The sequence below is a fragment of the Pipistrellus hanaki genome (assembly GCF_964339955.1).
Source record: "Pipistrellus hanaki genome assembly, chromosome: 1".
NCBI lineage: Eukaryota > Metazoa > Chordata > Mammalia > Chiroptera > Vespertilionidae > Pipistrellus > Pipistrellus hanaki.
In genome coordinates this window covers 95,640,180-95,665,974 of record NC_140503.1, presented here as the reverse complement: position 1 = coordinate 95,665,974, position 25,795 = coordinate 95,640,180, and the positions used below count along the sequence as shown (strand labels likewise).

At 38.9% G+C, this 25,795-nt stretch overlaps 1 protein-coding gene across 21 annotated transcripts in view; it reads right to left on the bottom strand.

The window, feature by feature from the left end:
- The window catches only part of CREM (cAMP responsive element modulator), a 98,476-nt gene that overhangs the window by 1,824 nt on the left and 70,857 nt on the right, over positions 1-25,795 (bottom strand). For 4 of the 21 annotated variants that reach the window (XM_084876924.1, XM_084876910.1, XM_084876921.1 and 1 more), the window contains 3 exons: positions 23,587-23,775; positions 10,613-10,648; positions 5,482-5,638 (listed from right to left, as the gene is read on the bottom strand). In XM_084876924.1, the coding sequence (XP_084733050.1) occupies positions 5,482-5,638; positions 10,613-10,648; positions 23,587-23,775 (382 nt within the window). Of the gene's footprint in view, positions 1-5,481; positions 5,639-5,831; positions 7,494-10,612; positions 10,649-15,082; positions 15,249-15,754; positions 15,991-23,586; positions 23,776-25,795 lie in introns of those variants that run through there. The other 17 variants (XM_084876925.1, XM_084876926.1, XM_084876930.1 and 14 more) reach the window with 10 other exon arrangements.

The window sequence follows — 25,795 nt, the reverse complement described above, 5'->3', positions numbered from 1 at the left end:
AACAGATTTGGCCAATTCAGCTGTATTTTTAGGATAGTTGACTCTAATAACTGTCTATTTGTTTTGTCTGTGGGAAGCTAAAGTCAGCAGAAAAGATCTTGAAATCCCAATGCAATGCAGGAAAAAAAATCACCCTTATTTCCGAGCCAGAAACAATGCACTCACCCTGTGAACCTGCAAAGTTCTTAGACTTCTCAACTGGTTGGTTAATAAAACAGTAATAATATACAAGTGAACTGAATCTGGTAAATGCTGATTAACTTAATCTAAATGATGCACAGGAAAAAGTTAAGAATAAATTCAAGCACACATAAATTTGCCAGTTGGTGAACACAATTCAGGAGCTAAAATATATTCAATTAAACCCGGGGTTTAATGAATAAAAAATTAAATTAAGTTCCAAATATGGAAGGAAGATAGTCTTTTTAAAAAGAATTCATCATTAAATGGAAATTTAAATGTCTAACAGGTGCTTGCTTTGGCAGCACATATACTAAAATTGGAATGATACAGAGAAGATTAGCATGGCCCCTGAGCAAGGATGACATGCGAATTTGTGAAGTTCCATATTTAAAATAAATAAATAATAAGTAAGTAAATATCTAACAGCAGTGTTGTGGTCTGATCAATTTTTAAATTTGTGTTTACCAAGGTGTACTATTTACTGTGAATACCCATACTTGGTATTTCACCTGTGTGCACATGTGTGCCACCAGAGTCAAATGTTACAAGCACAAAGCTTAATAATCACACTAGTAGATGGCACATTCCCAAGTATTTCTCAGCTATGGAAAACACCTGTTTCTCCTATTAATAGTTAGCTCTGTTTTCAGGCCTTGCATTTGTCTGGATATATCTTCAGCATGGAGAAAAAATACATGGTAAACAAGAAAAACTGACACGGCTGTAAAAATATAAAAACTGTCACCAGATTGGTAGAAATATAATTAAATATCCATTATAAATGGTAGCAAAGAATAAAAAAAGAAAAATGTATAAAAGCTCCTTCATGTTAATGAGCAAACCTACATTCTTCCTGTGAAGTTAAATCTGAAACTCACACTGAGATATTTTTGGGGTGACTCGGGTGTTGCAGTGGACAAGCTCTGGAATGAAGCCTGATTGCATGTCCAGGTTCTGTCCACTTCGCACTGCGTAACCAATTATGTAAACTCTGTGACCCTTAGTTCCTCAACTGCAAGGTAAGAATAATAACCAGCCCTATTCGCATGTGAAAGTTAGGTGACAGTTACAGAAACAGTAGTTATAACTTACATATGGTATTTACTCAACAGATACTGAACAACCTAATAGCCATTTATTATCTGTTTTTCCTTTGTCTTGCTCTGAAATGGAGATTTGGAAAGCGAAAATAGAACCTTCTCAGAATCCCTTGCAGCTAGAGATTCTATTAGCTATTTCTGCTCAATGAGATGTGAGTGAACGTTGTGGGAAGGGTCTTCCAGGAAGCGTGTTTAGAAGCGTCAGACACAAGCAGCCCGTTTCCAGCTCCAGTTCTTCTCCCTTCTTTCTAACTGAAGCGATGCCTGGAGGTGTGGCAGTCATGCTGTGATCACAAGAACGAATGTCACAGTCAAGATGACAGAGCAGGGAGGAAGAGCTGGATCCTCGATGGCACTGTGGAGCCTTTGTTCTGGCTGCATGCGCCTCTGGACTGACAATCCAGGTAACACCTACCAGGGTGAGCCTCCATTCCCTCGGGTTATTTAGAGCCCAAACACAAATGCTATCCAAAAGTTATTAAGTAATCATTTTTTTTAACTCTTAAATTTTATTTTTATTTTCCCCCTTAGGGAGAGCTGATATGCATGTGTATGTAGATGTGGGACACCTTTTATAGGAACCTACTGCCTAATATTTTGTCTAGTTTGTTTCTGTAGTTCTGACAAAAAAAATTTTTTTTTAAATATATTTTATTGATTCTTTTACAGAGAGGAAGAGAGAGGGCTAGAGAGTTAGAAACATCGATGAGAGAGAGAGTCATCGATCAGCCGCCTCTTGCACACCCTCCACTGGGGATATGCCCGCAACCAAGGTACATGCCCTTGACCGGAATCGAACCCGGGACCCTTCAGTCCCCAAGCCGACGCTCTATCCATTGAGCCAAACCGGTCCCGGCCTGACAAAATTTTTTAATCTAAAAATAAAGGTGGCCCTAGGTGAATAGAGCATTGGCCTGTGGACTGAAGGGTCTCAGGTTCAATTCCAGTCAAGGGCACATGCCCAGGTTGAGGGCTCGATACCCAGTAGGAGGAGTGCAGAAAGCAGTTGATCAATGACTCTCTCTTATCATTGATGTTTCTATCTCTCTCTCCCTTCCTCTCTGAAATCAATGAAAAAATACTTTTTTTAAAAAAGATGTGTGTATCTAATGAGCCTATTTCTGGTAATCTGTTGAGTTTCACAGGGTAGAAAATTCCATCTCATAATTTGTGATAACTAATAAACTCAGGAACTGTAACAAACATAAGAAGTCCTATAATATATCAAATCGTGCCATTTAAAAGGCTATATTAGTAACCTGAAAATAGCTGCTGCTGCTTCACGTTCCGTTACAGAGGATAGTGATGAACTCAGCAGTTGTTTCTGTTTTTGAGAGGCTCAGAAACCACAATTTCTACATTAACCAGGTTGCTCACATCTAGTAAATTAACTACTCCTATGTGGTCCTAATCATATGAAAACACATTAAGTCCATCTGAAATGTTTTGTTTTCTTACTTTAATTAATGACATTATTTAAAACCTAGAAATAAGGTAACAAGACAACAGTACTGGGAAAAGTCTATTCTTATTCTGTTCATTTTGAAAATCAGATTGATTTGTACCATTCTCCATAATAAATATTAAACCAAGAAATTATATGCAAACTAGATTTTAAAAAATAATTTTGGGAAATAGCATTTGTATGATATACTGCTTTAAAAAAAAAAGAAAAAAAAGCTACAGCCCTGGCCAGTGGGCTCAGTGGCTAGAGCGTCAGTCCATGTATCAAAGGGCCTCAGGTTCTATTCAGGTCAGGGGAACATGCCTGGTTTGCAGGTTTGAACCCAGGCCTGGCCCTGGCACATGCAGAAGGCAACCAATTGATGTGTCTCTCTCACATCAGTGTTTCTTTCTCTTTCTCTCTCTCTCTCCTCCTACCTTCTTTCCCTTCCACTCTCTCTAAAAATCTAAAAGTCAATGAAAGAAATACCTTGGGATAGGATTAACAAAAAATAAAAAAATAAAGTTACAGTGATAGGGTACAAAAACAAGTGAGAAAATGAGAGAGAGCAGGCTAGAAATGTATATACTACTAGAGGCCCAATGCACAAAATTCATTCAAGAGTGGGCCTTTCAGTTCCAGCTTTCTCAGCCCTCACAGTCCCGGCTTCATCTGGAAGGTTGTCCGAACGGTCATTCCACTGTTCAGCAGTTCAGTAGATTTGCATATTCCACTTTTATTATTTTAGACTAGAGAACCGGTGCATGAAATTAGTGCACGGGGGGGAGGAGAGTATGTGTGTCCCTCAGCCCAGCCTGCATCCTCTCCAATCTGGGATCCCTCTCACAATCCAGGATTGCTGGCTCCCAACCACTAGCCTGCCTGCCTGCCTGATTGCCCCTAACCACTTATGCCTGCCAGCCTGATCATGCCCTAATATCATCCCTGCCAGCCTGATAGATACCTAATTGTTCTCTTGCCAGCCTGGTTGCCCCCAACTGCCCTCCCCTGCTGGCCCGGTCCCCCCTAACTGCCCTCCCCTGCAGGCCTAGTCATCCTTAACTGCCCTCCCCTGCCAGCCTGGTTGCCCCTAACTGTCCCCCCCTGCAGGCCTGGTTGCCCCCAACTACCCTCCCCTGCAGGCCCGGACACCCCTAACTGCCCTTCCTTGCCAGTCTGGTCATGCCTAACTGCTTTCCCCTGCTGGTCTGGTTGCCCCCAACTGCCCTCCCCAGCAGCCCGGGTTGCCCCCAACGGCCCTCCCTGCTGGCCCAGTCACCCCTAACTCTCCTCTCCTGCAGGCCCAATCAGCCCTAATTGCCCTCCCCTACCAGCCTGATTGCCCCTAACTGCCCTCCCCAGCTGGCATGGTAACTCTTAATGGCCCTCCCTTGCCAGCCTAGTCACCACTAACTGCCCTCCCCTGAAGACCTGGTCCCCCCCACAACTGTCCTCCCCTGCAGGCCTGGTCACCCCTAACTGCCCTCCCTTGCAGGCCTGGTCCCTCCCAACTGCCCTCCCCTGCAGGCCTGGTCCCTCCTAACTGCCCTCCCCTGTTGGCCATCTTGTGGTGGCCATCTTGTGTCCACATGGGGGCAGCCATCTTGTGTGTTGGACTGATGGTCAATTTGCATATTACCTCTTTATTATATGGGATTATTATATAGGAAAATATCAGTAGTTATCCCTAAGTGGGGGAGGGGGTGGTTATGAGTAATCTTAATTCTTTCTGTTGTTTTGTATTTTCATTAGACTACAATTTATCGGAATAAAGATGTCTTTCAGTACAATCAAGAAAAAACAAAGTTACAAAATAGATCAAATGAAACGTGTAAAAAAATTTAAGAGCCCTACCCAGTTTGGCCCAGTGGATAGAGCGTTGGCCCACAGACTGAAGTGTTCCGGGTATGAATCCAGTCAAGGGCAAGTACTTCAGTTGCAGGCTCAATCCCTGGCCCAGGTCAGGGCATGAACTGGAGGCAACCAATTGATGGGGGTCTCTCACACCAGTGGGTCTCTCTTACTGATGTTTCTCTCCCTCTGTCTTCCCCCCTCCCTTCCACTATCTCTAAAAATCAATGGGAAAATATCCTTGGGTGAGGATTAACAAAAAATAAATAAAATAAAAAAACTTAAGAAAATTCTTAACACATACAAATTTATTTTACTAATAAAGTAGTTAGAAAATTATACTTATCACCTAACTTCACAAAATAAATACCAAGTACAAAATAAAATTTTATTTGTAATAAAGCCTTTCCAGCCCTAGCCAGTTTGGCTCAGTGAATAGAGTGTTGGCCTATGGACTAAAAGGTCCCAGGTTCAATTCAGGCCAACGGCACATACCTGGGTTGTGGGTTCGACCCCCAGTAGGAGGCGTGCAGGAGGCAGCCGGTCAATGATTCTCTCCCATCATTGATGTTTCTATCTCTCTCTCCCTCTTCCTTCTTCTCTGAAATCAATAAAGAAATATATATTTTAAAATAAAATAAAGCCTTTCCATCATCATTAAAAAAATTAATGTATCTTTCAGACATTACTTTTCTAACACAAGGATGAATCTCCTGCTGATTGAATAGGTTCATGGTTAGGAACTTAGCAGACAATCTATCATGCAGAGCACAAGTCCACATAAAATGCCACTTGATACTGAACTTGCGAGAAATAGCTTAGGAAAAGTAATTTTTGAATAAGCCCCAAATAACAAATTATATTTCCTGTAAGTGGTTGCTGATTTCTAGTGAACCATCTTACCTGTTTTTCATTAGCCTCAGCTCTCGTTTGCGTGTGGCTTCTTCTGCAAGTTGCTGGGGGCTGTGCAAACTTCCTGGGGAGGCAGCCATCACTACTCCCTGTGGCAAAGCAGTAGTAGGCGCTCGAATCTGGTAAGTTGGCATGTCACCAGTGGCAGCTGCAATAAAATATTACATGTTTATATAAACAATTTAGAACTTGATATTTTCATATAAAATTACCTGGAAGTAATATACTTCTTATTACACGTTCTAAGAAGTGATCTTGCCGAAGCCAGTTTGGCTCAGTGGATAGAGCGTCAGCCTGCGGACTGAAGGGTCCCGGGTTCGATTCCGGTCAAGGGCACATACCTTGGTTGTGGGCACATCCCCAGTGGGGGGCGTGCAAGAGGCAGCTGGTCGATGACTCTCTCTCATCGATGTTTCTAAACTCTCTATCCCTCTCCTTTCTCTCTGTAAAAAATCAATAAAATATATTTAGAAGAAAAAAAAAAAGAAGTGATCTTGCTAATGTTTAAGATGACTATTCTGAGCATTACAGAAATTGTAGGTATCAAAGATCTTCAGCACTTGGAACAATAATATTCCGCACGCTCTATACATTTAAGGTAGAAAAATGCCTAATGCATTTTAGATAAGTTTTTATCAAAGGCTAACGGTAGAGAGGTTTTTCAATTGAGAGTTTGCTAAATCTAAAATCAGTGATGTGCTGATAAATGTTTAACAACTAGCTTTGTGGGGGAAAAGCCCTGATATATCTGTAGCATGACAATTCCCATGATGTAAATGCTTGCACCATGGCCAATTTCAAGCTACCAATGTGACTTCAATGAATGTAGAGTTTGGAAGATATACAAAGTAAGTAGCATACCATACAGATAAAAGAGATGTAAGTAACTGCAAAAGCATAGGTAAAAAATTACAAATGATAAATTTGAGTATTTATTAATTTTTAAGTAACTTGTTAAATGTATATTTACATTTTTAATAGCTATTTTAACAATCAGCTCACAAAAATCCTTAAAAGTTAACAATCAGTTCTAGCAAATCAATGGGAGCTGGCTCTAGCACATCACTGTGAAAGTTTAATTAAGCAGAACATTTCTATCCAGTTAATTTTCCTATATACCCTCACCTAATATCTTTAAGTGGAAGTCCTAACACCAGAATATGATGTAAGTACTGGGAGGAAAATACTAACTCACTGTGTTTTCATTTAAAAGCAAATAAAAAACAAAACAGCAAAGCTCTATTTAAAACTGGTTTCTCTGGGGAATGATAATTTTTGTCTGTCTTAGGTTTATTGAGATAATGTTAAAAGCATGTTTTCCAATGATAGTATAATTATAGTTAAATGACACTTAGTATTTATTTAGTATTCAGATTGAATACTAAAGTCCTCAAAGTATCTTAATTTATAATCAAAATGTGTATCTACTGCAGTAAAAACTGCCTTAAGACAGAAAGATGGGTTGAAGTGATAAAACATTCCTACCATCACTGTTTCAACTTTGAGAACATGCAATCCAAAGTGCATGTGACATTCTGATGAAATATGACAAAATATATGCCCCCCTCAGAAATCAATGCAAGAAAATGGTTTTTAAAGTTATTAAATCCTATAAAACTTGGTCTGAACCAAATACTAATCAAAATATGAAACACATTGCTTCTATATCTCATAAAAATGTGTTATATCCATTGACTAAGAACTGAAATTTTACTCAAAAGGGAGACAAATGTTTTTTTCAGTTAAGTGGAATAGTATTACTGAAACTAGCCAATTAGGTTAAAAGGTTAATCAAAATTGATCTATGTGTTTCTTTTTGGGGTAAATGCCAGGTTTTTACACCCCCACCAATGGGCTTAAGAATTAAAGGAAAGAATAAAACAATAAAAATATGGCTTTGGGTGAAGATCAGAGATCTTTATAAGGCTAATTAAAATATCACTTACAATGTTGTACTGCTTTTTCTATATATAATTTAAGAAATAATAATTAGAAATTATGATAAATAATCATCACCAACTTGGAAAAAATCCTAAATTTGTTTTTGTGACAATTTAAAATAGTATATACACAGATGTCTCATTATATGTTAGAAATTTTATAACTTTGAAATATTTGAAGAGAATTTTCAAGTCAATTATAAACTACTTACTTACGATTTAAAATATATATATTTAAATCAGATTGTAGAGAAGATTGAATCATAGAATAATAGTTATCTTCTCTGTTCTCTTTACCAACATCTGGAAAGAAGGTTATGGGATAATAAAGGCTGAAACAATGGAACAGCTAGAGCCTACAAAGGCTTTCTAAAATTGGAACAATAGCAGTGACGATGGAGAAGTTTACATGTCATCATGTTGACATTTTAAGCAGCAGGGATGCAGACCTTGGTCTAGGGCTGTTCTTGCCAAATTGCTCCCAAATAAGAGCAATAAAATTAATACAAAGCTACAGAAGGGTTCATTATTCTCTCTAGTTTTGTACACATATGCTTTTTTTCTGTACTTAAAGCAGGATGTTTATACAATATACAAAGTAATTTCAGATTATCTATTTTTTTTAAATGAAAAGGGAAGGCAGGAATACTTCACAGATAAAAAATAAAGTTCATTCGTTGATCTTAGAATCAGAAATGGTTCTAAATTTTTGCCTATTTCCAAAAGCTGAAGCCACCTTCAAAAGATCAAATCTGGCACCATGAAGAATAAGGGCCACTCAAAAGAAGCATTCTTGCTGAAACTGGTTTTGCTCAGTGGGTAGAGCGTCGGCCTGCGGACTGAAAGGTCCCAGGTTTGATTCCGGTCAAGGGCATGTACATTGGTTTTGGACACATCTCCGGTAGGGGGTATGTAGGAGGCAGCTGGTCTATGTTTCTCTCACATTGATGTTTCTAGATCTCTATCCCTCCCCTTCCTTTCTGTAAAAAAATCAATAAAATAATTTTTTTAAAAAGAAGCATTCTTAAAACATGTTGAGCAACAGCTTAGAAAAAAATACCTAAAATACTAAGTTGGAAAGTGTTATCCGAAAGGGGACGTGGCCCTGAGCAGGTCTGCTTAGGGCCAGCAGGTAGTGTGTGGGTTCTTGACTTCATGCAGTAAAGATGTCACAATTTGCATCCAAGTGACTGAGAGGACATTTGTAAAAGCTGGGGACAGTGAAACAAGGAAGAGCCTGGCATAGAAGTAACAGGAAAGAGCTAGGCAGGGCTGCTTTAACTCACTAGGAAGTCAGAAAAAAAAGGGGCCTTAGGGACAAGTTCAGGGTGTCAGCCCAGCTGAGCTGCCACTGCCCATTGCTCCCCTAGTTGCAAGTTTTGTGGGAACTGCTGGAGTTTAGGTGATGCATACCCGTGGGAGAAGAGGAGGAAGGGAAAGCTATGTGTATATGTGCTGGGTTCTTTGTAGGGTTTTATCTCTTTCTTGCAGAGGGAATCTTAGTGGAGACCTCAGGGGCGGTTTCAGCAGAATATTCATCAGTTTTCTAGGTGTGCTCATTTGTTATCGTAATGTCTGCTGATGGGTCAGTGCCAGGGTAGGGGGTCATTAGCCACTGCAGCTGGTCCTGGTGTCCTCCACCTGGTTTTGCTGCTTTTCTGAGTCTAGAGCTGGGATAAACCCGAGGCCTTGATATTATCTCTAGGGGGGGTGACCTTCCGTATCTGCTGTCAATTGCTCTGCCAGTTTGTTTAGCTATCTGCCTCAGTTTTCCCCTTCCATTGGCCAAGGAATTTTCCTAGCTTCTTACTATCCTGCCTCCAAAGGATGATATATTTAAATGTATTCTCAAATGTTAGCTAACAAACTGGTTTTAACACAATTTTCAGGGATTTCTTCTTCAACAAAAATCTGATTTTATTTTATTGGTTCAAGCAGAAATATGAATTAGTATAAATTACCAGAAATTAGTATAAATTTCTGGTCATGATACATGTCCAATAGTGAATAAATATCAATGGATAAATTCCATATATTCAAATATGATCTATTAGTGAATACAGTAAAAAGATATGGGCAAAGAGAAGCCCTTGTTTTAAGGAAATCCAAATGTCAAAAAGTTTTGTTATTAAAACAAGTTATAGAAAAGTTTTTATATAAAAGTTAGTTTCTATTTCTAATATTACAAGTTTAGTGATAATTTAAAACAGATGAGATACCTAGCATAACAGTTCAAAGAACTACATTCTTTTTTTTTTCTTTCTTTTTTTTAATATATTTTATTGATTTTGTTCAGAGAGGAAGGGAGAGAGATAGAGAGTTAGAAACATTGATGAGAGAGAGTCATCGATCAGCTGCCTCTTGTACACCTCCCACTGGGGATGTGCCCGCAACCAAGGTACATGCCCTTGACCGGAATTGAACCTGGGACCCATCAGTCCCCAAGCCGACGCTCTATCCATTGAGCCAAACCGGTCTAGGCAAAGAACTACATTCTTTAATGAAAAGTCAATTCCTGTTCCACCTAACTACTAAAAGGGCCCAAATTATTTTTTATTCTAAAATTTCATTGTATAAATTATTTATGAAAATAAATGGGTCATCAATGAGGAGTGTAAACTCATGATTGAAGAAAGATAATAAAAAAGATACACTAATTTTATTCTAAGGCAGCAAAAAACTTGAGACAAGATACCTTTTTACCATGGCATCCCTACAATCCAGCACAGCACTTGGCATATATGGGTGATTGGTGAGTTTACTATGAATTTTGAACTTTCCAGGGTTTTGCACAAGCTCACTGCCATTTGGAATGTTTCAAATAGAAGCCTTATTAATATAATACTATTATTATAATTAAGTCTTTAACCCTAATACATGGAAACCTCTAAAAGACTTATTCAAACTGGCCTTTCTTGATAAAATGCATTATTTCCTAAATCTTCCTCTAGATACTAATAATCTAACCTGGAATGTTAGAAGCAGAGTAGTCCTACTTTAGTGTTTCCAATCATCTAACTCCTGACATGAAAACAATGTTTTAGGTTTGGTATCAAATATTTCACGGGAAAGAAAATTCCTGGAACTCTCAATTCATACCTCTCTGCGCAAGCTTTACACACGGTACAGGAGGAGAAGTGAGGGGGTTGGAATCTGGGTTCTAGTGCAGCTCTGCCACTTACCAGCCATGTGACTTGGGGCAAGTTCAGTTTCCTCATCTGTAAAATGGGATACATTATCTCATTTAATACTCACAATAAACCCTGTAATATATGTCAAAGTGTCTAGCACAGTGCCTGGCACATGGTAGGCATTCAGCAAATGTTAGTTCCCTTCCTCTTCCCTTCCTTAAGTTCTGAAAGACAATGTTCCAAATTATGCTTATACTGCATATTAATTAAAAGGCAAATAACATCCATAAATATATTATTCCCTTGAGTTTCCCTTCTAACAAATCTAGGTAACAGAATGATTGACATGTGTGGCTCTTATTCCTTATTTTGTTTATAAATATGCCTACTAAAAACATTTATAATTTTTATTATATCCCTTTAGAGAATAAATTATTAACAGATAATATCACATAATACCCCTTTAAATGTATGTAATAACTTAAAATAGATGATGAGGAATCACAAAAAAATAAAATGATATAATCTCATCAGAGTGGTAAACCCCACAAGTCAAAGAAGTGTTTGTTTCTTCCTAACAAAGAAAGAAATAAGAAACCTAGCCAAATGACCATCTTGATAGTTTCCAAAGTAAAAGAGTTTATCAACACCCTAATGGTGATTTTATTTGCTTATTATTTGTCGATTGAGATCTCTATAGTACTGAACACATTAACTGAACAAAACAATTTTTATTTTTGGAGCTCCTACATTCATAAGTCATTTCACTATGTGTCACTAATCCCAAGTACACTAGAGGGGCCAACAGAGGTAACGGTCATACTCAGAAGCAGAGAGCTCCTCACTTTTCTTTGTTCTCTCCCTCCCTACTCCACACCAGGTCTCCTAACGCCCAGATCACGATTGTCATTACCTGGCGTCTAACATTATCAAAAAGTTTCCCTCCTCCATTGCTCCACTTTTTCCAGTAAAATTAAATCCTACCTGAGTAAGACTATTTAAGCACTGAAGATTTCAAATTTGTTACAAACACAAACCACATAAAATTAAGTTGTTAATATTTACTTTAAGTTACACATGAGTTGTGGATTAAGTGAAAATCTTAAGAGTGAAAAAAAAGTTTGTAAAAAATTATAAATATCGACATTTAAAGTTCTATATAATAAACATATTGTCCTAGGAGAGTAATAATACTCTATAAAAAATCCATTTTATGTAGTCAAAATGATGTTAACTTCCTTTTTTATGTTTTATAAACAGTGTTAGTTTATCAATGTCAGGTGAACTTTGAGGAGCAATATAAAATGGTGTGACTAGAACCAGATACAGGCAGTCCTCGATTTACGTGGGACTCGACATACGTATGTTGTCATCTCCATTTATATATATATATATAAAAAAATGTTCCGTCATTTCAACTTATGTGCTTTATATTTTTTATTATTTATTTACCACAAATAAAGGTCAGGAATTGTTATCTTTAATTTTTTTTTTTACTGTGTCACTTCATTACGGCTGTGTATATGCTCTTTATGAGTGATATAGGTGCTTATGTAGGTGGGTTCCAACTTATGGCGAAAATCACGTTATGTCACTCCCTAGGAACAGATCTCTGATGTAACCCAAAAACCTACTGTAGTCTGAAGAGCCAAACTGGTTTACCACTTATTAGCTGTGTTAGCTTGGGAGAGTCATTTATCCACGCTGGTCTGTGTTATTATATGCAAAATGAATGTAATATCTGTATATCAGGGAGACTGCATGGAAACTGATTTTCCTTATGGGTTATTTAAATACTAGAGGCCCGGTGCATGAGATTTGTGCACTGGGGGAGGAGGGGTCCCTCAGTCCAGCCCGCACCCTCTCGCAGTCGGGGACCCCTGGGGGTTGTCCGCCTGCCAGCTTGGCACGATCCTCTGGAGGATGGGGCCTAAGCTGGCAGTCAGATATCTCTCTTGCAGTCCAGGGCTCTCCCAGTCCGGGGCCCTCGCTCCTTACCGCCCACTTGCAGTGGAGGTGGGAGCTGCTGCTGTGTGCTGCTGTGCTCGCCAGCCATGGGCCCAGCTTCTGGCTGAGTGGTGCTGCCCCTGTGGGAGCACACTAACCACCAGAGGGCTGCTCCTGCGTTGAGCATCGGCCCCCTGGTGGTCAGTGGGCATTATAGTGACCAGTCATTACACCATTCAGCCGATTTGTATGATTTTGTACAGAGAGGAAGGGAGAGAGATAGAGAGCCAGAAACATCGATGAGAGAGTCATCGATCAGTTGCCTCTTGCACCCCCCCCCACTGGGGATATGCCCGCAGTGGGGGGGTACATGCCCTTGACCGGAATCGAACCTGAGTCCCCTCAGTCGCCAAGCCGACGCTCTGTCCATTGAGCCAAGCCGGTCTCTCAGCCGATTTGTATGTTATGCTTTTCTTCTATAGGATGGTTTCCTCAGTGAGGCTTACTCTGATCCTTCAACCTATATTACCTGTGGGTCTTTCATGATCTGATAGTTTCTTTGATAGTTTCTTACCACATTTATATTTATTTTTATTTGTAACATTAAATGATTTTTTTATTTTAAAGTTTACATAAATGCAAAGTATTATTTTATTAGACAATATGTTTATATAGGCTAATTAAACTGGGAAAAGTAAAACAACTGTCCCAAATTATCTTTCATTAAACATTTTTCAAAAATAGTGGGAAAATAGCATAATGGCAATTTCATACAGATTTGGAATACTATTGAAACTTATGATGACTCATATTTCCACTTCCAACATGATTATAACTTGCCTTACTACCAACTTCAAGAAGCTATTACAACTGTTACAAATCATTCTTTTATATGAAAATATAAAAAAAAAACCTTTTCCTATCACAAAGGTGAAATGTATATCCCTGTATTCCTATTCTCATGCATCAAATATTAACTAAGATACTATTTTTCAAATTTGAATTAATTGGAATGTATGTTTTTAATAATTAGATGTCCATGCTGAATACTACTTCTGAGTTTTTTAGACTCAGGGACTAAAAGATAAAGAGTTAGGCTCTTAACATCAGCTTATAAATAAAGCCAAAACTATTTCTAATAAAAATGTAAATTATATCCAACAGAATGATATAATTCTGTAAACTATAAATATTTCCTTTTCACATTCAATTCAATGATCCTATAAGTAAGTGCTCATAAAAAACTTTCACAGGACAGTCATTGTTAGCAGCCTGATTTTGGTCTAGATCGTTTTTTTAAACTGTAAGATGTAGACCATTGGTGAGTTATAAAAATAATTTCTTGGGTCAAGAATAGCATTTTTAAAAAGGAAGTAGAAAAGTATGAATACATTACATATATTAAGGATAAACATTATTTTTAAATGGATTTTATACAAAAGTAGGGTACACACACACACATCTACCACATCATGATATAAATGTGGGTCACGATAAAAAAGTTTACAAGCCAATAATCTATCAATCCACCTCAAAATACAAACAAACAAAACAAGAGGCAATGTCCTTTCCACTTTCAAATAGCATTTCAAATGGAATTGATTCTGTCAGAACTGACCAGATTTCCAAAACAATGATTTTCAAAGGCACAATGAGGTCTAGTAAAAAAAAGTTTGACATTTTAAAGTTTCAGCATTTAGAAAACTTTGAATTGAAAGGGTAAACCATGAATAAGCATTATGGGTGATGTTCATTTATTTACAAGCAATAGTTTAAAAGCTGCAAATTTTTACCTTAAAGATTCATCTTTAAGTATATTCTGAGTATTTTCAAATAATTTTATTTTTTGTTTGATTTTCTATCAAGCTTAGAGAAGTCAAATGGTAAATTGAAAGGCTTAGTTAAGAAAGATATAAACAAACTAATCACTTTTAGAAAATGAATATATGCACAAAATGCATTTGGTTCTAAAATCATTTGACATGCAGTATTTGAGTTTAAGTCCATCTATATCTTATAATAGAGAACTTCTGCAATCTATAATATCACTAAAACTTTACAAAACTTATTTGAGAAAAACAATAGCTCAAGGTAATTTTAAAAACAATTTAATACCGGTGTTACTTGCTCAAGACAACGGAATGTTTCTATCTAGGAAGAGGAGCTGAGACCCACTTGTGAGCAAACTGTTTACAATTATCCATTCTTCATGAATTCAAATGCAATTCAGTACTGGGTAAAAAATAAAGCACCACTCAATAAACAAAGTTGCAACAACATAAAGGACATTAGCGACTAAATCAGAAGCATTACGTATGACTAAGAAAACCAAACCACAGAAAGCATTACAAATAACAGGTTTAAAGATTGTGGTCTGAGGGCGATTTCAAACATGCGCTTCCCTGCCTGTGCACTAGAGGGCGCCGTGAGTAGTAAATCCCGCAGAGAGGTGGGGTGAGGGTGCCTGGGCCCGGAGCCCACCTCTTCCAGCACCTGTGGCCACGGGAGTGGTGCAGGGCTCTGGGGGATCTGCCCACAAACGGGCGGTGCCAGCTTTCTAAAGTAAATACTTACCTGCAGAGAAACACTAAAGTGAGGCTTACAAATCAAGCTACTCAGTCCAAGAGCGATCTCAGAGACAGGCAGGCCAGGAGCTAGTTAACAGCCTCAAACCGTAACAGCGCTCTGCTCAGCTCGATGGAGCCGAAAGGAACTGACTCAATCACAACCTGACTCGGGGCTGACGTAAATGCGCAGTCCGCTTGGAGTTTAACTTTTCCACTTTCCTGAGGAACCTCGATTCCAGGAAATGCAGTGACGTCAGCCCTTTGAACTCCATTAGAGAGGAACAGACCATTTTAGACACTCGAGCAAAGAAACAAGTCGGTACACAAACGCTGGTCTGCTTTGGAGCTACGTTGCACACAGCCACGGAATCGGAAGCTTGGCTTTTTTACAAATTGAACCGTATGTATGTTTAACTTGTAGCTGCACTGGATATGTAACAGGTTGCAGATGAAGTAACAGCTTATTTTAGTGAAGCAGAAAGAGAGAACTGCCTTGGATCAAATAATATAATACTGAGCACAGAACCAATTACACTAAGATGCCTGTGTACTGAATAGATATAAAATTCCTCAGCTACTAGAAAAGCAATACTTTTGAAATACTCAGAGGTCCGTAAATATTTTTTCAAAACTTCCAAAGTAATTTTACAGAATTTAAATCTTTATCTGAAGTTCTTACCGGTTTCATCTCCAGTTACAGCCATGATGGGTTTCTGCATACAGAACTGCCCTGTTCCTCCTCTCACAGGTCAACACAAAGTGTTCCAACTAGCAAGCATGTGCAGTTATAAGTGGCAGTACTGACATCACAATGACATCACTAGCCTATCACTGCCATCAATCTGCTTTGTCACAGATGGGCTCACTGAAACCAAAGCCCTTATAAAAAGACTGTAATAAACCATCAACTGCTATTGTTTCTATTTTTTCATAAAAATCTGTTGAGAAGGGCTCTGACAAAAAAAAAAAAAAAGTCTCATTAGTATTAAAAGTTACCTGCTTGTTTCTTATGGGGCTACTTTATTAGTGTTCTGTCCAAGGTTTCTAGGTAAACAAAGGGGGCATTAGCCCTTTGGAGGACAAAAAACGTGGAGATTTAAAAAGTAAACAAGTGACAATCAGCACAGAGAGATGCTGTGAAATACACAGAAATGTATTTTGCAGACACTTCTAGATTCGCCAAGTAAGAAATAACTAAAACAACAAAAGAATAAAAAAAGAAATACCTAACGACCATTGTTTTCTTGTAACACATTTCTACTTGCAACCCCAGAAAATCCAACTGTTCCGAAGGGAATTTGCCAATTTCACTTGAAAGGAGTAAATACTGAAATTTTAAAAATTCAAATATAGTGTTATATAACCCATAAATATTAGATTGAACCATATGAACTTGCTCATATTTGACCTTTTTGGCCCACAAAAAACAGAAATTTGATGTGGCTCAATCTAATATATAATTTTACTAAATTAAAATCCCTTGAAAATATTTTTTTGACATTTAAAAATTCATAAATAAATCATAATTACTATTTGTAAAATTTAAAAATATATCCAATTTTATTCACTTAATGAAGGTTTGGTACATGGAAAGCTGGATCGCTATAAATTTATTAAGTCCAAGGTTAGACACAATATTGGTACCTGTTCAATAGTATAGCACCACAGCCTAAGGAAAAAAATGATTTGCATCTCTACAGCACAAAAGTTGCATGTCACTGAGAACTTTTACCTTCATCAGTGGGCTGTACAAAGTCCAGTCCCTTGTATGCTTAGAATTCAAGCTGACCTTAGTCAATGAAAGGTCATTCCACTACATTTTTTTAATCCTCACCTGAGTATTTTTTCCCATTGGTTTTTTTTAGGAAGAGTGAGGGGGGAGTGGGGAGAGAAAAGCATTGATGTGAGAGAGACACGCTGATTGGCTACCTCCTGCAATCGCCCTCACCAGAGCCGAAATCACCTCGACCAGGGCCAGGGAGCCAGCCTACAATCAGGGTACGTGCCCATGACCAGGAATCCATGGGAGTTGAACCTGCAATCCTTCAGTCTCTGGGCCCACGCTCTAACCACTAACCAAACTGACCAGGGCCCACTACAATTTTGCCTTATTCAGTGAAGCACCTTCTAGAAAAGGCAGGGACTTGACACTCAGATGCTAAGGAAGAGAAACATCAGGAAGGACCCATTACCAGTAATTCTCCAGAACACACCAACTGAAGACGTCCTGCTAGAGGCTCTATAAAGGACTCTGCCGTCACAGCCATGCCTCAGGGTTTGGATCTAAGAATACTAGTTGGTTTTATTTCAAATTTCAGAAAGTTCAGATTATTCTCAATATTTCTTTACATTGGCACTTAGGTGCTCAATAAATATTAGTGTAAAAAAAGGGTCAAGAAGAAAAGGAAAGAGGGAGGTTGGATGCTTGGTTGGCTACTATTAGTAAAGTTTTAATAAATTCCCTACACCCAATAAACTCAGTTAATCATCACACAGAACTAATAACATTTTCACCAGAGAAAGAGTATTTCATTTTCATTCAGTAAATGGCTACTGAATATTCATCATACTAGAGGCCTGATGCTGCACGAAAATTCATGCAAGAATAGGCCTTCCTTACCCTGGCTGCTGGCACCTCCTTCGCTCTGGCCAGATCCGCCTCCCTTCTTATTGGCTGTGTGCACCGCCATCTTTGTTGCAGAGTAATGGTCAATTTGCATATTCTGTCTTTATTAGATAGGATGCCAGGGACTGTGCTGGGGCCTAAAAATCCCTGTCCACACAGAAGTTACCATCTAGGCAGGACCCTGAGGGTCACAATTCAGTGATATATGCCCTGAGAAGTTACAGTGGGAACTGCAAGAAGTGACCTAAGCCAGATGTGCTCAGGGAAGTGCTAATCCAAGGTGAAACAAGAACAACGTCTCAGGGGAAATGGCTATGTGTGAAGGCCCTAGAGAGGAGAAAGGGCTCAGCTATGCCAGGAAATGAAAGAAATTCAGCGTAAGAGCTGAGAGGGAGGAAGTAAGGCCTAGATCAAACAGAGATTTGGCCATGTTAAGGATTTTGACTAACAAGTAATAACATTTGTTGAAGGGTGTTGAGCCAGAGGCTAACATGATTAGATGTGAATTTTAGAAATACCACTCTGAATTACAGAATTAAGAGTATAATGGAGAAAGGGAAATGTTGGATGTCTGCATTGTGTTTTTAAGAAATATTAGCTCCTAGAATCGGTGGAAAGGATAAAGAAAGAGAGTCTAGCTGAACTTTCAGGAACAATTACAAAAAAAAAACCAGGCAGAGAAGGGATATGCTGTCTCTGGCAGGATTAGGAAAATCGGTACACTGCTCCACAGCTACCAGCTTCAGGCCAGACACCTGGCAGACCAAAGTCTGCTGCAGGAATCCAGGTCAGAGGGGACAGAAGCTGGAACTGGGATTATAACAGTGGGGGTGGAGAGGATAAGTGATTTGGCAGGAGGAAAAATGAATGGAGAAGGTGAGGGAGAGTAAGACATGACATCCAGATTTCTGGATTGAAGCTACAGAATAGACAGAACCCATTACGGAAAGAGAGTAAACAAAAGGAGAGTTGGGGTAGGAAGTGGATGAGAAGTTTGGGATTTTAAAAGCCAGAGATGTGTGAGGTATATCTAAGTAGCCAGTTGGAGTCAGGGGACATAGTCATGGTGAACTGAAGCCATGGCAGGGATAAGTTCAACCTGGGACAGTACACAGTCAGATGGAAGTTGGTCCAGGATGCAACCTGAGGAACACCACGAACACTCAGGAGATGGGCAGAGGAAGGATAGACCAATAAAGGAGACTGAAAGAGAGGCAGGAGAGATAGAAGAAAAAATGGTAAGAATGTGGTATCAGAGAAGTGAAGGAAGCAGAGGTCAACAGGGTTAAATACTGCAGAGACACCAATCAAGATGAGATCTGAGATCTCAAAAATAAATCGCTGTGACCTTTCAATGGGATAAAGAGTAAGACAAAATTCCCACTGACATGTTTCACACAGAATTAGAACTCTTGGCCATCATTATTTTTTTTTAATATATATTTTAATTGATTTCAGAGAGGAAGGGAGAGGGAGAGAAACATCCATGAAGAGAGAGAATCATTGATTGGCTGCCTCCTGCACTTTACATACTGGGAATTGAACCCACAACTTGGGCATAAGTCCTTGACCGGAATTGAACCCAGGACCCCTGAGTCCACAGGCTCATGTTCTATCCACTCTGCCAAACCGGGTAGGGTAACCATCATTCTTTTTAAAAAGAAAAAAAGGAAAGGAAAAGAGGCAAGACAAGGAGAAAAAGAAAACAAGAAGAATCAAGATGGGAAGGGAAGAAACAAAATATCTTATTTGTACCTGATATAAATATTCACATAGTATCACATAGATTAAAAAAGAATCAGTATACTATTAAAATAATTAAAGTTTCAAAGGTTAACAGGCAAGATACTTTAAAAAATTAGTAATATTTTCTACACCACAACAACTAGAAAATATAATAAAAAGGTATCATTTAAAATAGCAGCAAAAACCTGGATATGTTAGTAGCATGGTGACTATAGTTAATAATATTGCATTGTATATTTCAAAGTTACTAAAAAGTAGATATTAAAAGATCTCATCACAAGAAAAACAAATTTGTAATTATGTGCAGGGATAGGTGTTAATTAGACCTACTGTGATGGTCATTTATTGTCAAATTATTATGTTGTACACCTAAAACTAATATCATGTGATATGTCAATTATTCTATATAATAAAGAGGTAATATGTAAATTGACCCTCACACCCTCATAAGATGGCTGCTTATGACCAGGCTGTCAGGGGGGTTAGTGAGGGATGACCAAACAACTGAACAGCAGGCTGCGTGGGGCAACCAGGCCGGTGGGGGGAAAAGGGGCAGTTGGTGGTGACCAGGCCAACAGTGGGGGCAGTTGGGGGCGACCAGGCTGGCAGGGGCAGTAGTTAGGGGAGATTAGGCTGCAGGGGGGGAGGGGGCAACTAGGCCAGCAAGGGGGAGGCAGTTAGGGGCGACCAGGCAGGCAGGCAGGTGAGCGATTAGGAGTCAGTGGTCCAGGATTGTGAGACAGATGTCTGACTGCTGGTTTAGGCCTGATTCCCGGGATAAGGCCTAAACCACAGTCAGACATCCCCCAAGGGGTCCCGGATTGGAGAGGGTGTAGGCTGGGCTGAGTGTACCCCTCAACCCCCTGCCCTGTGCATGAATTTCGTGCACTGGGCCTCAAGTACCTCAATAAAAAAAGAAATACTTAAGTTCTCGCTAAATTAATCTATAAATGAAATAAATCTCATCATTGGTTTATATTATTATTATTATTTAAAAACTCAAATGTATTCCAAATGCATATGAAAAAATAATGGTTTACAAAAGGTAAATCAGCACTTTAAAAAGACAAAAAAAGAGGAACTTGTTTTGTGAGATAATAAATCAGCATGATACTGGCATATAGAAAAAGAGACCAACGGTACAAAATACAGAGTTGTGAAACAGATCCAAGTATACATGAGAACCTATTGTATAATTAGATTGCCCCATACATTAATGGAAAAAGGACAAACCATCAGTAGGGGAAAAGTGGCTCCATGTGTAGAGAAAAAATAAAAATAGATCCCTGCCTAATTCTGAGGTGAACCTCCGGTGAATTAGGGACCTAAATGTGAAAGGTAAAACTATGAAGCTAATAAAATTTATGTATAAAAATATATAGGTGGCTTATGGAAGAAAAAAAGTTCTCAAATAAACCCCAAAAGGATAAAACTTGTGTATTATCTATGCAAAACAAAAAACAATTAAAAAAAAACTCTCATTGTTAAAGTATCGAGTTTGTGGTGGTGTTTTCATACTTAAAAATTTAGAAGAAATGATTATTCTTTATGATTATCCATCCTATCTAATAAAAGAGTAATATGCAAATTAACCATTACCCTGCTACACCCATCAGGAGCAAGTATGCAAATTAACCCCAACCAAGATGGCTGTGGCCACTGACTAAGCAGGAGGGAGGCTTGGGTTTTCCTGGTGATGGAGGCCTGATCTCAGTGGGATTGGGCCTAAACAGGCAGTGGGATTGGGCCTAAATGGGCAGACCCAGGCCTCCACTCCAGGCTACAAAGTTTCAATTATAGAAAAATAAATTCCAGTAGAAATGGCTGTAGCCACAGAGCGAGCAGGAGGCTTGGCTCCGCTTCAGGCTACAAAGTTTCAATTGTAGAAGATAAATAAACACCAGATACCAGGGTCTTCCCTTGGGTCTCCAGGGGGCGTAGCTGGCCTGCAAACCACCACAGGCCCCTCACCCAGGCTGCCCCACGCCCCACCCTGATCCAGGACACCCTTCAGGGCAAACCAGCTGGTCCCCACCCATGCACCAGGCCTCTATCCTATCTAATAAAAGAGTAATATGCAGATTGACCATCATTCCAACACACAAGATAGATGCCCCATGTGGTCAAGAATCCTGCCCCCATGTGGACACAAGATGGCCAGCAGGGGAGGACAGTAGGGAGGGACCAGGCGAGCAAGGGCAGGCAGTTGGGGGTGATCAAGCCTGCAGGGGAGGGCAGTTAGGGGTGACCAGGCCGGCAGAGGAGGGAAGTTGGGGGTGACCGGGTTCGCAGGGAAGGGCAGTTGGAGGGGACCAGGCCTGCAGTGGAAGGCAATTAGGAGTGACCAGGCCTGCAGGGGATGGCAGTTAGGGGTGACCAGGCTTGCAGGGGAAAGTAGTTAGGGGCAAACAGGCTGGCAGAGGAGCAGTTAGGCATCAATCAGGCTGGCAAGGGAGTGGTTAGGGGGTGATCAGACTGGCAGGCAGACGTGGTTAGGGGCAATCAGGAAGGCAGGCAGGCAAGCAGTTGGGAGCCAGCAGTCCTGGATTGTGAGAGGGATGTCCAACTGTTCTCAGTGGGATCGGGCCTAAACGGGCAGTCAGACATCCCTCGAGGGGTCCCAGATTGGAGAGGGTGCAGGCTGGGCTGAGTGACACCCCTCCTCCATGCACCAATTTCATGCACCAGGCTTCTAGTTTAAATATAAAAGGTTCATGAGTATGAGGCAAATGTACAGTCCCCAACTGAAGATAGTTTGTTTACAATTTTTGATTTTACAATGGTGAGAAAGTGACACTCATTCAATAGAAACTACACTTGGAATTTGAATTTTGATCTTTTCCACAGTCAGTGATGTCAGGTTCAATCCTTTCTCCCGATGCTGGGCAGGTGCAGTGAGTCCCAGCTCCCAGTTAGCCAGGGGATCACAGGGTCTATTGTGTTTGTTGTGTGACATGATTGTGCCCAACTGTGTCTAATGTGCCTAACTGAGCACATTTAAGGTAGGCTCAGCTAAGCTATGATGTTCAGCAGGTTAGGTGTATTAAATGCATTTTCAACTTACTATATTTTCAATTTACGATGGGCATTTCAGGATGTAATCCCACTGAAAGTCAAGGAGCACCTGTAATGTGTGGCTTTAATATACATTTAAAAGAAAACATTAGAGTATTGAGTAAGTAATATATAATATATATTTTTTATACACCATAAATGCTAGCACTTCAGTTCTTCATACACTTTTATTACAGTCCACATTAACCTTCAAAATACCTAGGAGTAAAGCTAATTAATAATATATATATATATATATATATATATATATATATATATATATATATATATAAATTATAATCTGCTCCTCTCACCAACCACTTGGAAGATTTTCAAACTAAAGGAACTAATAACATTCCTCTTAAAATTAGTGCTATGTCATAAGTCCTCAGTAAATGGTCCAAAAAGAATAGAATTAAATTTAAAATGCAGAATTTTGAAAGTTATAATAAAGTTATAAGCACAACTGAATGAAATTAAAATAATGTATAACTCTAATTTAATTGAAATCTTGGGTTTCCCTAAAATACTTAGGGCTACCATACAGCTGCTTTATTTCATTTCTATGAGCTTCCATAAGAGGTAGATCAAGTACCTCAGAATTCAACTATATTAATAACAGTCTAAAGAAAAAAAATTAGCTATTGTTTTGAAATGAGGGATCTACAAGACTTAAGTATAAGAGTTTGGGAAAGGCCCAAATTCAGTGCATAATAGACTGGATACTCAAATCTTTATAGTCTAAGTAATAAACATGTATTAGGTACATATATAACCCTCAAATAAAAGATTCTTAATTAAAGAATTCACTCAGACGTTCAACTCCATTTTTTCATCATGCTACTTTGAATTTAACTTTCCTTGAGAGCCAGTAAAACCTGCTAAAAACAAAATTCATATCATTTATTTAACTTTTTTAATATACTAAAATAATTCTTCTTCAAGCCATTTAGTGCTTCTTCCTCCCCACCCCCATCCCATCCCATCTACTTTCTGTATATTTCAGAAAACTATAAAATCCCCACTAAATGGTGTGGTATAGAAATCCACAGGTATTCTAAAGGTATCAGATTAATAAAATATACCTTGAACAACAACCTGGCTGCCTGGGACAAAGAACTGCTGTGTGCCATCAGCTGACTGCGCTGCATATTGTACAATTGCAGCACCTGGTGGAGGAGCTCCTGAATTTGTCATTGTTAATGCCTGTAGTCCCTGTACACCATCAGATCCTGGGTTAGAAATCTGGATTGTTCCACCTTGGGCTATAGCAACTTAACAGAAAAAGAAAAGAAATATTAGATTATTTCAAGCTTCATTTTTAATAATCTCATATTGGAAGAATATATTCTGGATCTACATGTTTATTACCAATATTCTCAATTTACCCATATTTCTCTATGTTAAATTGATAAGGAGATCCTCTTCACAGGACAATATCCTTTTTAAAAAATATATATTTGTATTTATTTCAGAGAAGAAGGGAAAGAGAGAGAGAGATAGAAACATCAATGATGAGAGTCACTGATCAGCTGCCTCCTGCACATCCCCTATTGAGGATTGAGCCCTCAACCCAGGTATGTGCCCTCGGCCAGAATCAAACCCGGGACCCTTCAGTCCACAGGCCAATGCTCTCCAGGGGTCCTCAAACTTTTTAAAGTGGGGGCCAGATCACGGTCCCTCAGAGAGCTGGAGGGCCGGACTATATGAACTACTAATTCCTACTGTAACACCTCGGCTGCGCTCACTGCCCAAAAAACCTGGCGGGCCGGATCAGACTCCTTTGCGGGCCGAACGTGGCCCGCGGGCCGTAGTTTGAAGACCCCTGCTTGAGCCAAACCAGCTAGGGCCAAGGGCAATATTCTGAAAAGGCTCCTAAGTACTTGAAAATAACTTATATTCAGAACTAATTAAAATATATAGAGCTCATGGAGCCTTCCTCTTCTCTGGCATCCACCTAACTAAATTATTTAAGAAGAGAGGAGATACATCTAGGGAGAAAGTCCAGCTTCAAGCGAGAGATAGAAACATAGATGAGAGAAAATCATCCATCCGCTGCCCCCTGCACGCCCCCTATTGGGGATCAAGCCCACAACCTAGGCATGTGCCCTGACCAGGAATTAAACTGGGAATTGAACTGTGACCTCCTTGTTCATAGGTCAATCCTCAACCACTGAGCCACATTGGCTAGGCCCTTTCAGATATTTTTAGATATAAACAGCATTCTTTTAACATTTAAGAAATAGTCAGTGAAATTCCATTGAGCATTATAAATACAATGAATTTGTACCTTTATTCAACTAACTACTTTTCTAATTTATCATCAGAAGAAAATAGCTTTTCATAGAACATATATTTTGTTTTTTAAAGCTCAAGTCAACAAAACTGTAGCCTTGACTATTTTGACTATAACAGGAGAATCCTGAAATATAAAATATTGAGTTGGAAAGGACCTTAAAAGATACTATATTGAAACAATTTGTGTTACAACATTAACCTCTACACCCAGTGTCTTAAATAACTAACTCAGCTAATAGCAACAACTATGAGGATTTCCTCTAAATATTGAGACTTGCCAGTCATGTTTAAAAATTAACATATTAACTGAAAGTTTCAAAGGAATAAATGACCAAGTAAAATGTTTTTAAATGTCACTTAATAGACAAATCTAAGTACCATTTGAGAGTTAGGTATGACTATGTTTTAAACACTAGAGATTAAGTGGAATCAATAGCTATCATATATATATATATATATATATATATATATATATATATATATATATATATAAAATATATATATATAATATATATATATATATTTCAGAGAAAATGAAAAAGGAAGTTGGAAACATCAGTGATGAAAGAGAGTCATCAATCAGCTGCCTCCTGCATGCCCCAACCGGGAATGAAGCCTGGAATGCAGGCATGTGCCCCGACTGGGTATTGAACCATGACCTCCTGGTTTATAGGTCGATGCTCAACTACTGAGCAACACAGGCCAGGCCTATCTTTTTTGTAATCACATAAACTAGCTAACTAGTTTTTAGAATGAAGAAAAAATAGCACATCATCAGAATAAGACAATACCAATAAACCAATGTACTAGTAAATACCTTACAGGAATGTTACAGTAGCATCTAAACAATACTCCGAACATTTCCAAGTCATTCCCCAATATTTTAACAGTATCTAAGCAAAGGGCCACTAAGTGATGAAGTGATCCTATAAACCTGTCAGAACTATTGGAAAGAGTGACAATAATAAATCTTTAATCCTTTGACATAAGGTTCTA